At 40.7% G+C, this 13,957-nt stretch overlaps 3 protein-coding genes across 3 annotated transcripts; 2 read left to right on the forward strand and 1 right to left on the reverse strand.

Moving 5' to 3' along the window:
* Positions 1–3,566: 3,566 nt before the first annotated feature.
* PAAG_04963 (oleate-induced peroxisomal protein) lies at positions 3,567–4,290 on the forward strand (the record flags this gene model as incomplete). Its single annotated transcript, XM_002792781.2, has 3 exons — positions 3,567–3,582; positions 3,737–3,946; positions 4,127–4,290. 3 exons carry the CDS (start codon positions 3,567–3,569, stop codon positions 4,288–4,290), a joined length of 390 nt encoding a protein of 129 aa, XP_002792827.1.
* An 876-nt stretch (positions 4,291–5,166) lies between these two features.
* PAAG_04964 (hypothetical protein) lies at positions 5,167–10,732 on the forward strand (the record flags this gene model as incomplete). The annotated part of the gene is made up of 3 exons (XM_015845425.1): positions 5,167–5,289; positions 5,994–6,226; positions 7,000–10,732. 3 exons carry the CDS (start codon positions 5,167–5,169, stop codon positions 10,730–10,732), a joined length of 4,089 nt encoding a protein of 1,362 aa, XP_015699651.1.
* Positions 10,733–12,419: 1,687 nt separating this feature from the next.
* On the reverse strand, positions 12,420–13,836 carry PAAG_04965 (60S ribosomal protein L31; the record flags this gene model as incomplete). Its single annotated transcript, XM_015845426.1, has 5 exons — positions 12,420–12,626; positions 12,770–12,844; positions 13,395–13,487; positions 13,608–13,688; positions 13,762–13,836. The coding sequence occupies 5 exons, from the start codon at positions 13,834–13,836 to the stop codon at positions 12,420–12,422; spliced, it is 531 nt and encodes a 176-aa protein (XP_015699652.1).
* Between the last annotated feature and the right edge of the window lie 121 nt (positions 13,837–13,957).

Raw genomic sequence — 13,957 nt, forward strand, 5'->3', positions numbered from 1 at the left:
AATTTATTTTATTACTTTTTAAAATATATATAAATAATATATTTATTTATTTATTTTAATTTATTAAAATAAAATATTAATTAAAACTTTATATAATAAAAAATATTAATAATATAAAAAATTATATTTATTAAATTTTAAATATATTAATTAAATATAATTTTTTAATTGTTTAAAATTTAATAAATTTATAAGTAATTTTAAATTATTAAATAAAAATTATTTAATAAAAAATAATTTTAATATAATTTTAAAAATACTTATATTATTAAAAAATTTAAAAAATATATAAATAATAAATTATTTAAATATATTATTATCAAAATAAAAAAAATTAAAAATTAAAAATTAAAATAGTATAAAATTAAATAACTTTTATAAGAAATTATAAAAATGTAAAAATAAATTAAAAAGATATAAAAACAGACTAAGAAGAAAAAAATATATATTTCTACTATTATTATTTTAAAAAAGTATAAATTAAATATTAAAATATATATATATCAAAATAATAATAAAAATAAAAAAGATATAAAAACAGACTAAGAAGAAAAAAATATATATATTTCTACTATTATTATTTTAAAAAAGTATAAATTAAATATTAAAATATATATATATCAAAATGATAATAGAAATAAAATTCTACATTATTCACTTTTATATAATTTTTTAATTTAGAAAATAAGATCAGTTTTATTCTTGAAGTTATTTAAATTCTATTTTTATTACAAACTCAAAGTTTAATTCCTTTTAAAATAATATTTAATTTCATATCAAATCTTTTATTATGATTATAAAATTAAATTATTCATATATATATTTTATTAAATTACTTATTTAATATATAATTAAAAAATATTTCTATTAATATCTCTTAATTCAATTCAATTTAATTTTATAAATATAAAAATATTTAAATTTATAGACAGTATAGTAAATTTTATTACTTAAAATGTTGAGTGATAAGTCATGTTACATATCTCAATTTGATAGCTCACTCACTTGGGAATTATAGTAACTAACTGTATTATGTTTATATAATCTATCACAGCTCCCTGGATAATTTTGCGCATGCGAACTCTATTCTTATTATTGGCAGATAGTTATATGATGTCTGCTCTGAGCTAATTATACTACTGTGCAATTCACATCTCATGTGAATATATTATATTAAAATGATAAAAATATTAAAATAATAAAAATTTTGAATCATATTCTTATTATTATATTCTATATTAATAATCAGTAATTAATTTATAATAAAAAAATTATCTATATTATTCTCAATATATATATCATCTTTAAATTGATTTAATTTATCTTCTATTAGTGATGTGAATGAGTTATTATCAATTTTTATAAAATTAACTTCAAGTCTCTATCACTTTTTATTCTGCTCTTTTTTAACTTCATTATTCTTACACTGCTTAATTTTTCTATTGATATCTTTAATAGTGAGAACTCTCTCTACTTGAATTTAATAATAGATTATTTTAAATCTGCAATATTTACTAATATTGAAAAGTTCTCTAATTCAATAATTTATTACTTATTAAGTTCTGCATAAATTAAACTTACTTTGAATATCTTATTTAAACAATATATCAAAATAAATAATTTTAATTCAAGAGTATCTTTGATACTTTGTATGATATTTTTCATAATATTAATATGATATTTCAGTTTTTGAATTGTCTTTGATGAGAATAGCTGAGAAGAAAAAATAGATATATGATTTAAATTATTCTCATCTTTATAAATCTGTAGTGGAGAAGATAATGAGATTTACTGCTTAAAAGCATCAAAAACTCAGTCAAAATTTCATGAATATATATTATATTAAATTTATTTTGCAGTTATTATATCAAGTTTAAAGATCTGCTTTCATATAGCTGAGAGATTTTGTAGAAACTATTATTTTTCATACTTAACAAGATCATGATATGTAGTATAGTTAACTGCTTTTGAATAATAATACTTATATTACTGAAATAATAGACTATTTAGAAAGGGTAATAAATGAGTGATATATAATAAAAATTTATATAAAATTCTTTTATAAAGATCTATGTATTATATGAACTTTTCAATGATATATGATTTATGATTATTCATTAAGAGTAATTAATGACTTCTCTTCTATCTTTTTTCTATAGCAGTATTGAAATATTTGAGTTATTCAAATTTAATCTCATCATTTGTAAATTCAGTATCTGATATAGTAATTCTATAATTGCTGAGTAAATTTGTCTATGTATATCAATTCTTCAAGTGTGTTTTGAAGATCAAAATTATCAATGATAAAATGATATGATTATTCATAAATACACATTTAATGACTGTAATCAAATCTCTTGAAAAGAATAAAGAAATAATGAAATTAACTTCTTTAAAAGTAGTTATAATTCATTTTTCATGTTCTTGTTCTTCTTGAAATTCAATCTCATTGAAGTTGTATATATCATAGACATGAAATTGATATTGCTTAAATAGAATCTGAAGATATTTAAATCATGTATTAATATATTCAATATCTTCAAATGTCACTTTTTTTGAATCTATTAGCTTCTGTTTCAAGTAGAGCTTCAATGAATCTATAAGTTTATATCTTGCTGACTTTTGAAAAAAAAAATAGTAGAATCTAAATGCTGATATTTGAGCATTAAATTCACAAAATCTTCAATGTGTTCAGCTGTGAGAGGACAATTCTTTTCATGAAGCAGCTTGACTCATTGTTTAATTGTGTTCTTCTGACTCTCATTTAATCTCTTGTTAACTGGAATCTTTGCAGTATTCAGATTTCTTCCATTGATACACACTCAGAGACATTGATAAGGAACCTCAAATTCTTGTAACAGAGATAGTATTTTGAAATTTGAGTTTTTCAGTGATAAGTGACAGCTTTTTGAATACAATCTTCAATATTTTTATTCTTATTTGACATTGTGGTGAGTTATTAATTGATGAAGATGATGAAGATGATGAAATTGCAAGATTTTTATCATTTTGGTGTTTTTATTGTTTTGGTGTGGCGCACCCACACAAGGTGTGGGTTGCGCAGCGGCACGATTAGTCCGTATCATCCAAAGGAGGTTAGGGTGGCTAAGAACCGTGAACGGTCGCGGACCGATCGTTCGAAATTCCTTCCCCAGCTTCTTACTAAATAGTCAGAGACACGGAATCCTTGTGCAAGCTCAAGCAATCCCAGCCTCGGTAAGGGTTGTGTTGCAAGATACAACCTTAACAAGCATGTTAATGGTTTTTTGACCTTTTCCCCATATTCACATGTTGTCTTGGAAGCTTCGTAATAAAGTTACGGAGTAACAAAATTTAACCGTTGAAATACAGCTGCTACATGAATTTTGCTTCCAGATTGTACCAACAACATAAATGGAACCTCGCCCGGATTGAAAACCAAGATTCCGAGATCCCTTCTTTTTCTTGTTCTCATCCTCCTCCATCAATAACGTAACGAAGGAATATATCAACGTTATTTCTTAACGAAACCGTTACGTCTACCAGCAACCGCCTCTTCCATCACCACCACCACAGCAACGCTTGCCATGCCTCTCGCAAACCGTAAGTACCACCCCATCTCATTCCACCTCCCATCAACCCACCATTCTCGCATTACGCCTACCCCACGCCCTGACCATCCCTCCACAACAACTCTTACATCCCCCATTTCCAAAATGTAAAATAAATAAATAAATAAATAAATAACAAAAAACAGCCGCCTTCCCCTCCTCCGCCGCCTTCGACGTCATCAACGCCTCAATAAGCGCCAACACCGCCGACCGCGACGATGCCATCAAGACCGCCCAAGCCATCTTCTCCTTCTTGCTGACAAACGAAAATGGCGAGACGGAGAGCTGGTATCTTGACCTGAAGGAGAAGGGTGAGGTTGGGAAGGGTGCTGCACCTGAGGGGAAGAAGGCTGATGGTGAGGTTTTTCTTTCTTTCTCTCTTCTTTCTTCTTCTTCTTCTTCTTTTTCTTTCCCATAAACCCGGGTATGATTTTATGATAGATGATATTCCGGTTTCGGATTGGGTGACGTATATGGAAGAGAGAGAAATGGAATGCTAACTAATTATGTTTCACATCACATCACACTTATTGCAGTCACGCTCCAGCTCTCCGATTCCGACTTCGCGGCCCTCGTCAGCGGCAAGGCCAATGCCCAGCGTCTGTTTATGGGTGGTAAGCTGAAGATCAAGGGTAATGTCATGAAGGCGACGAAGATGGAGCCTATCCTCAAGAAGGCTCAGACCCAGTCTAAGCTGTAAAATTTAGGTGGCTTTTATTTTTATATCTTTTAAAAGAATTATTTGCTGGTCTATCGAATGGGGTTTGCTTCCTTTCGGTTGTAGATATAACTTCTTCTTTTTCTCTTTTTTCCCATTTCTTGTTGAGTTGAGGTTTTTTCTATATATATATTAGTTCCCTATGAACGAATGGATGGAGGCAGAGGGGAAAGAATGGGCAGATGAAGACGATATCCCAATGCAATTGTTTAATTGGCAAATATAAATTCTCTTTCCTTGCTATTTTATTATTTCAGGTGCATGCGACAGATTTTGCTTGCTTCCTCGTTTTCTCTTCAGAGCAAATATCGTATCAATGGATCAAGGCGTCTGTCCGATAACCACGCGGTGCAACTTCCATGTGCCGCTTCCCATGCATGACTCGAGCCGCACGCAGCCGCAGCAACGTCAGCCTCCTAGTTCCCTTAATCCCTCGTGCCCTTTCGACTCAACTATTTTCTGTGTGGATCTGAGAGCCAATTTCCTTCCAAAGATTCTTTCCTCATATTAATGTTACATGAAATGAATAGAGCCAAGTCAAAGCCTGTCGGCCTCCTTGTCTCTTACTCTCTTGTTCCGGGGGTTTATCATTTCATATGCACTATTCTTACAGCCCATCCTCTTTTCCCTTCCCGTGACTTCCGACACCCTCAGTAGACATTTCTTTAGTAGGAACTTCCCCGGCTCCTTCTCGACAGAAGGCAGTAGAGACTCCCCGGGAAGAGTAAAAATCCCTTCCTCCTTCCTCCTTCCTCCTTCCTGCTTCTCTGGGTGTTGGCCCCAATGACTCTCTGCTGGGCAAGTGCATCCGAGGAACCCTGACATCATTTTTTTGCCAAGAGAAAAGCCTTGGAAGCGATGGAGCTAAACCCAATCAGGCAACACCAGTTATTCACCCTCGTTTCCATGAACTTCACATCTTCAACCGCCTTCGCTTCATCCACCACCACCAACCACCACACCCCCATCCAAACACCCAAGGTGCGCACACCCGACGCCCACCCTTCGTCTCCCGCACCAGGCCCCCTCAACACACACCTCTCCTCTCATTCACCATTATCTGTGTCTTCACTGCACCTTGTGTCGTCCTTTTCTGCCTAGTTTTTCCCTCGGCCTAGCGCCCTTCATTTATCACTACCATTCTTGTCGCGCTTTTTGGTGTTTTGAGGGACAGAACGGGAAAAGAAAAAATAGGAAAAAAAAAAAAAAAAAAAAAAAAAAAGGTCAACTATCCTAGGTAGGTTTGCACAACACAACGACATGCTTGATCTCCCTCGACATGGGCAAACAAAAGACGAACATACATGCCAATTTGTAATAAGTTGACAGCAACTGACTTTTTGCCCTCCCGAGGTGGCCCCCAACAGACTTGCTTTTAATCCACGCATGATAGTCACGGTGCTCATCTCGAAGGACGGAACAACGGGGTATATTCATTTCGCCAACGCTGGTCGCAGCCGTCTTTTCCTTCCCATGTGTCAATAATCCATACCCATATATCGATTTACGCAGCCTTAACCTGTACATTTACACACCAACCTCATCGCATGGTTCGAAATAGTCGCTGTATCGCAAACGGAGGAATCCCTGACCAAGACAAAAGGAAACCTCAAAAGGGCCACGGACAGCACAACAATCGTGGTACCCTCTGAAATCACCGCGATTTTTGGCCCTATCTTGTGTAGATTGGGCAACCTAGGCTTTCGTTCCCCTGCCCAGTTCGTTTTGTGGAGAAGGAGGAGGAAGAAGAAGAAGAAGAAGAAGAAGAAGATTGGCTCTCAACATCGGGTCCATTATCGATGTCAAAACGAACTTCTCAGAGTCAGGGTGGGAAGGATATTGGATTTGGTCCCGAGATGTCTGCAAATCCAGATGATATTCCCAAGCGGGCGACAGCTGCGCAGTTGGCTGCTAGAAAGTGAGTTGATTCGCTGTTTATTATAAACTTTCGCTGTTGTTTTTATCTGTGGTTGGTTTGAAGTTACAAAGGCTTTTATATTTCTTGATAGCCTTTCATCCTCCCCTCTTTCATTCACTTTGATTGCATAGCAACACGTGGATTTGGTTAGAATTGTGTGAGGGGAAGAGGGTTCATTCTTTTGAACTGTTACGTGGTGATAATCGCCTATGGATCCCTCCGCGTATCCAGATAATTTTCCTCACCTGGTCTTTGTTTGCGAGCTTCCTCTTTCATTTCTATGCCTCGCAATTTCATTTTCGCTTGAACCGCTTTTTTCACTGTTCTCTGCGCTTTTGACTTCATTGTTGCGCTGTTTTCACTCAACCTGAAATGCCCGCCCTCGTAACTTCTACACCAACTTTGCTCTGCGCTCCTCTTGTTATCTATCCGGCATCTCGCGTTCTCCTTCCAGCTTGATCAACATTGCCGTACACTCGCCTTTTTGGCCAGCGCATCCACCGTATTTTCAGATCTAAGCGCGCGGTTAATAAACCGCAAGCTGTTGCCTTTGTTCTAGACTCCAAGACCTCGAATTTGACGAGCCCTCGTCCTCAATTTTGATGTTGCGGTTGGTCTCCTGATGGGCAGCACTCACTTTTAGTTTGGGACGTATGTTTGGGGAGCGCAGAGAAGTCTCTTTATACCCGTTGTTATGCATGTTTTTTTGGTTTACGCGTTGAATTTTCTCAAGGGGGGATTATTAACGTCATTCACTAACAATAACACAACAGAATCAAGCAGGCTCGACAACGCCCTCGTGTAGCCTCTTCAAGTACTGCGACTTCATCTTCTCAATCATTCCCTAGTCCTTTCAACACTATCGACCCCAACATCGTACCCCCTAACTCTTCTGCTGGAACAAACGGCTTTTCTTTTAACCTTTCACAGAGTTTCCCGGCGCCAACTCCGGGTCCGGGCACGCAAACCATGCAGTCGCCTTTCTTTGGTGATCAGAATAACACGGGTGTTAAGCTGTTCGGCAGCCAATCAGGAGTTACTCCACCGTCATCGTCCTTCAGTTTCTCGGCGTGCACAAATCAGGAGATAAAGAATCCTTTCTCCAATATGTCTTCTGGATTTAGCCAAAGTCAAGGAGGAGGCTTTCAGGGCTTCCAAGGGAACACCTTCAACATCCCAGGCACTGCAAACCAAGGCACCCCAAATAACACCTCTCAGCCAGCACAAACACCCAATATCTTTGGCGTATCTCAACCACAGCAGCCGCAGCAGACCTCTTTCCTCTTTGGAGGTTCCAAAGCACCAAATGCCACTGCGCCGTTTTCTCCTGCACCTCCCGCTTCTGCAGCACCGGCAACATCAACCGCTCCTTTCTGCCAATCAAGTAACACTTTCGGCGCGTCCTCAACATCTACAAGCATATTTGGCACTGCTTCTCAAGTTAGGAACCCAGGTGATGAGATGCAAACTTCTCCTGATAATAAAACTGGTGCTGGTGCAAATAGGCAAAATCAGTTCTTTGTGTCAGGGGTTTCGCAGCCATCATTCACTTCGCCATCAGGCCCACCATCTCTCTTTCAGACTTCTACTCCCTCCACTTCTAAACCTTTTTCAAGTTCTATTTTCCAACCAAAAACTTCCGCTGGCAGCACACTCTTTGGAAACCCGAACAAGTCTGACGTCCCCGCAGCTCCTGCGTCGGCGATTGGGCAGCCGTCTCCAAAGTTTTCATTTACCCCATCCAAAATGGCTGGCAGCTCGATATTTGGACAGGCGAGCAAACCTGAAGAGAAAGCAGCTGCTACGTCCACAACAAGCTCAGACAGTGCCACCTCTTCGGTTCCAGCGTTTACCAACTCTTTCCAAGCTCCCTCCTCTGCACCCTTCAGCCTTTTTGGCGATAATTCAAAGCGAAAGGAGCAGTCATCAAATCAATTTGCAAGCGAAAACCAGCCATCGTCATCTCAATCCCCGGCTCCACCAGCTGCTAGTGCTCCTGAATCATCCACTCTTGCTGCTACTGGGACTGGGCTTTTTGGTCGTATTTCAAAGCCTGCAGAGTCAACAACCTCCGCATCCGTTTCAAACAGCCAACCCGCTCCAGCTGCCGGAACTTCACCCAAGTCTCCATCGCCGGCCCCAGCTGCTCCTGTGTTTCCGTCTACGCCCAGCAGCACTTCATTATTTGGTCGTGCTAGCAAACCAGCTGAAATTACACCAGCCACCTCGATGTTTGGCACCCCGGCTACTTCAGGGGCTTCTGCTTCCACATCCGCGTTTTCCTTTACCCCTAGGTTGAATAATCTGTTCCAGACTTCCGGGAATCCTTCCACAGCCACTCCAGAGGCGAAGCCAAAGGAAGACACTCAAACTACGAAAAGCCTCTTTCAAACTTCTTCTACCGAGACAACATCAACTACTCAAAGTAAGCCGTTGTTTTCAAGCCTCTCTCAAGATAAACCGGCAACCAGCAACATATTTGGATCCAAGAACCCAACGGCTTCAGAAAAGGTTCCATCAACGCCTCCCGCTCCTTCACCTACACCGAGCTTTACGACAACAACGACGGTGAAGCCACTGTTCGGTGCAATAACCAATGGTGGAGCAATTTCCAAGGCCAAGGAGAGCACGCCAGCGAAACCAACGCCTTCGACCAAGAGAAAAGAACCTATAATTCCTAAGTTTCGACTTTCGTCATACGGCCCACCCGCTATTCCACACGAACTTAACAATGATGAGCGCGCGGAATTTGATACACAATGGCGCGTGCATGCGTTGAACACCTCCTTCAAGAAGAACATCGCAACTACTGATCCCAGTACCGATGATCTTGAGTCCTTGATCGAGTTCTATATTATAATGCGACAGACTATTGGAGCTCCCACCAACATGCGTGTTTTGCCTAGATCAGGAACAAAACGCAAGGCATTAGTTATGGAAGAAAATTCCTTGCGCAAGAAAGCCCGAGATTTGGACTCCATTGCTTCTCAAAATGGAACGGCTGACCATCACGCTTCCAGCGCCACGTCGTCGTTTTCAACTACAGATATGAATGGTAGCTTCTCTAGTGAGAAGTCTTCAGATGTGACCGCATCGTTTTGTTCGATTACGTCTCCCCCCGGGAAGCGCAAGGCAGATTACACAGCAAATGCCGCTGCCTCCTCTAATGAGGCTAGCAAGCGATCCAAGCTTTTTGGCGATAATTCTGCAAGTTCGAGCGTATTTCAGAAACCTGCTAGCAAATCCATATTCAGCCTTGGTGGAAGTCAATCTGAGTCCACGAAGGATACCAACCATGAGAAGAAGACTGATGATGATGCCGATTCTACTGCAAATGGCGCTTCTGACACTCTGACTGTGTTTGCAACATCATACGTGTCCCAATCGCAGAGAGCCAGCACTCCATCGATTTTGACCGGACCGTCTTCTGCGGCGTCTCCCACCAGTGGTGTCGATGAGGCTCCTACCTCTCCTTTATCCGGAGGCTCAGAAAGTGAGCACGATAGCGATGCCAGCACCGAGTCTGTGTCTACAGAGGAAAGGGAATCTGAATCTTCCCCAACGCCTCCAGCAACCAGCAACGGTGGTGGCCGTAGTCTATTTGACCGGGTGGAGCTGGACGAGAACGGCAAACCTGTCCGGCAGGAGTTACCTGGGGCTAAGGGGGTAGATGGCATCAATGAGCCAAACCCAGCAGAGAAAGATACCATCGGTTCTTCGATTTTTGCTACTCCCAAATTTTCTTCCTCGTTCAATTCTCCAGGATCCAGCAGCACCTCTTTGTTCCAAACGAACGGACTCGATTTCAAATCTCCGGGAACTCTATCCCCACTGAAACCGAGCCCGGAACTTTCTGATTCGAAATCCTTTCCTGGTATCATGGCCGCCAGCCCGGACGCATCCTCGCCCACGTCCACACCTACCCCCCCACCTGCTCTAGTTCCAACCTCCGTGCCCGCCACCTCCACCCTCTTTTCCGGATCAACTAGCTCCATCCTACCGAATGGCAGCTCTCAGCTGTCCCCCTTCTCGTTCTCCGCTTCTACATCCGCCGACGTAAGCCGCGCCACAACCCCCAACCTCTCCGATACCGGTGCCGATGAATACGAAGACGCCGTCGAAGACCTCCCACAAGTCGACCTGCTCCGCGGTGGCGCAGGCGAAGAAAACGAAGACGAATTATTCGACGTGCGTGCCAAGGCGTTGCAGTTTAAGGCAGCACCGGGCGAAGATAAACCCAAGTGGCACATTGTGGGTCTGGGTCTGTTGCGGATCCTGAAACATAAAACCACGGGCCGTTCGCGGGTGTTGCTCCGCGCTGACCCGAGCGGTCGTGTGCTGCTTAATGCTAATCTGATTGCGCCGGTTAACTACAAGAATCAAGGCACGGCTGTGCAGTTTCTTGTGCCTGTTGATGGGGCTAAGCCGGAGCAGTGGGTTGTTAGGGTCAAGGAGGAGAAGATGGCTGTGGAGCTTGCGCAGGTGATGGAGAAGAATAAGAAGTGAACGCAAAATTTGTTTGAATTTTTTTAAGCGGTTTGTGTGCTGTTGCTTGCTGGTCTTGGTTTTGTTCTATTTTGTAAAGGTTTCCCTCCTGCTCCTTGTTGATTGTTTCGTGATGAATATTATGAGGCTGCAATGGCTGGTATGGGGATAGGTTTATAGGCTCTTAGGTTAGATTGGGGAGAGAAAGGCTTTGAGGGGGGATAGCGAGAAATGTGAGCATGGAAAACCGAAAATGGAAATGGACGGACGAATGAACGGATGGGTTTTAAGTAGCTCTGTTCTTTTCTTATCTTTTTTTTTTTTTTTCTTTTTTACTTTTTTTTCTTTGCCCTATCTTCTTTTATAAAATATCTATCTGTCTTCCTGGTGGTGTTTCTTGTTTCGTTTTCCTCCGGTCAATTATTATTTTCTTGTTGCATCTTCTCGCTTTTCGTCTACGTGTTTTGCATTTTCTATTTCCTGTCCTCATTTGTTACATTTCTACTTCCGCTTCTATTCATTTTGTAGTGAGTATATATTCCTTTTATTCCAATCCTCCCCCTTTGAAACAATGCCGCACTCGGGGGAAACCCTCTTCTTTTGGAGAAATATTGAAGCCTTTCTTTTTCTCTTTTTTCTTTTCTCTCAGCTTATGTTTTAAGCCCATTGACGTCCCCGGTTGTACATATTTTCCCGTTTACGGCTTCAACTTCACGATTTCAGCTTTAGTTCTCTTCCATTTTCCCCCTTTACCGCCGTACGTTTTCTGTCTCTCTTCTTTTTCTGTTTCGTTGTGTTTGTAATTTTACGTCTCCTTCTCCCCGCCTCCCCCTAACAAACTTCCAATGTTTCAACATATATATATATATCCCTGAGGGCCTCCCCAAACCACCCAACGAGGAATCCCGTACACGCATCTATCTAGTAAGGTATTTTCATGCTCTTTGACCCCACTTTTCATCCCACGGCAGCATTTCAGAATTGTAATCGAGCTTTCTTTCCGTATTTCATCTTTTGTTTATCCAGCATAGCGACTTGTGCTTTCTTATCACTTGCACATTCTATTTTACTTTACTTGCATTTTAGGTAGTTAGGACAACACACGCGCAGAGAAAGAGAGAGAGAATGAAATTAGGCCTTTTACGTTATACTGCATTTTCAGTATGTGCAGATGGCTAGAGTCTTTGTAGCAGGGTAGGTTTTCGAGATTGTATATGGAAAACTTGGAACGGTTTAATATAATCCATGTATGCGTGTTGAGGGGTGGGGTGGATGGGGGCGCGTTGGCAATTTTTGCACTTTGATATTGGAAATTGAATGATTTCTACAACTTCTGCCATTTTGGCCCCTATTGTTTGGATCTTGCAGGCAGACGTATATTTGTGAGTGACTGCTGGAGTACGAGTGAGTATACGGTTAAAGTTTCCAGCGTCCAGCGTACCTCAATTCATTTTTCGAAATGGGTGAGGAGGGTATTGAATTCATGTTTGAAATTCCAGCTGATGATACGTCAATGAACAAAAAATCCATCCGGTCCTCTTGAACAACTTTTTCCCTGGCGTATTCCGACCCAGCCGCAAGAAGCGTTAAGGTACACCCATTAAAAAAGAAAAAAGAAGCCGGGTCGATATTAAAAGAAGCAAAGAGAATTATCCAGCTAACCCTTCCTTCCTTCCTTCCTTGCTCCATCCTCTCCCATCAATCAAATCTAAGCATCCTCAATCACGGAAGTCTGCAGACCTTTCGCATTCTTCACATTCACAGCCTGGACGAACGAGTACAGCTTCTCCTTAGCACCCTCCTCGTCGTTACGCTTGCGGCTGATGCGCACGCGCAGGCGGAAGGGTACGCCCTTGATGCCGGCTTCCCAGACCTTCTTGTTCAGCTGGGGGTCGAGACGGACGTCTTTGGTACCCTGTTGGTTGGAACGGGACGTGGGGGCGGCAAAAGGGGGCCCCGATGTATGGTTAGTTTTTTGTTTTGTTTTCATTTTCATTCTCTCTTTAACTCTTCTCTCTTCTTTTCTTTTGGGGAGTGAGGGTGGGTTTTAAAACGTACCATAGCTTTCTCAGTGAAGGCGCGGATCTCCTTGATAGCTCTGGGTGCCCGCTTCTTGAAGGAAACACCATGGACCTACAAACGGCGAAGAAAAAAGAAAAAAGAGTTTTAAAAATCAGTCTTCCGTCCGAAATGCCCAATTGCTTTGTGTCTTTTTTTTTTTTTTTTTTTTTTTTTTTTCTTTCTGGAGAAGAAGAAAGCTTTCATCCAATTTCTTAATGCAGCAGTAGCTTGGGGCCATAGAAAGTGGACTTCATAAAACCAATTCGCGACTCTTTCTCTTTCTTCTTGTGTTTTTGAAAGTCCTTCTCTTTTCTCTTCAGTCTCTCCTCTACATCTCGGTATGCATCATGTATGTGTTGCAGTATCGTGTCGTCTCGTGCGGTGTACACCAGCGGTGCAGTCCTTCGAATCGAACCGAACCACAACACATATCCGCTTTCCATTATTGCAATTCTTTATCTTTCACTTTCGCGGCTCATTTCACGCCCTAACTTTCCATAGTCCCTTTCACCAGCATGCTCGCATGAGAAAGAAGATGATAATTTGCTTTGCGCTGTGTATTTCTCCCCCTTTTCTTCGATTTTCTTTTCTTTCAAGGGGATGGCAAATTGGAGGCACATACTCTTCTGTGAAGATGGATGGTGTACTCCCGCGAGACAACGTCGGAGATGGCAGAGCGTTGGCTCTTCTTTCCAGCTTTGGCGGAAGACATGTCCTATTCATTCGTATAGAAAATCGGTATAGTTAGATATCGAACTGGAACGGATATGAGGGCGACAAATGGATTGCTGGGAACGTATTCAAATAATCAAAAAACTGGCTTGATTGGACTTACTGCGAGGTATGGCAGAGATTTGGCGTGGGATAGATGGTTGTCGTTCTCGTCGTCGTCGTCGTTTGCGGTGCGAAATGTTCGCTGTTGATGTCAGAGTTTTCTGTCAGCGCAAATGATCGGTGTGACTCGCTTAGCTATCCTAAACTGGTATGACCATGTTTATGTCACGTGGTATATATTTTGTTGCGGCCTCCTTCCCCTTTGGGATAATTAGAGACGCATTCCTCATGGGTGTCAAAGGAAACTGCGATCCTGCTCATCCCAAGGGTTGGGAATTGCATTATATAATCGACTTTGTGCAGGATCAAAAAGGCAAATGTTGTCCAACGCATTGAATTACAAAGGGATTT

This window comes from Paracoccidioides lutzii (genome assembly GCF_000150705.2).
Source record: "Paracoccidioides lutzii Pb01 unplaced genomic scaffold supercont2.13, whole genome shotgun sequence".
Taxonomy (NCBI): domain Eukaryota; kingdom Fungi; phylum Ascomycota; class Eurotiomycetes; order Onygenales; family Ajellomycetaceae; genus Paracoccidioides; species Paracoccidioides lutzii.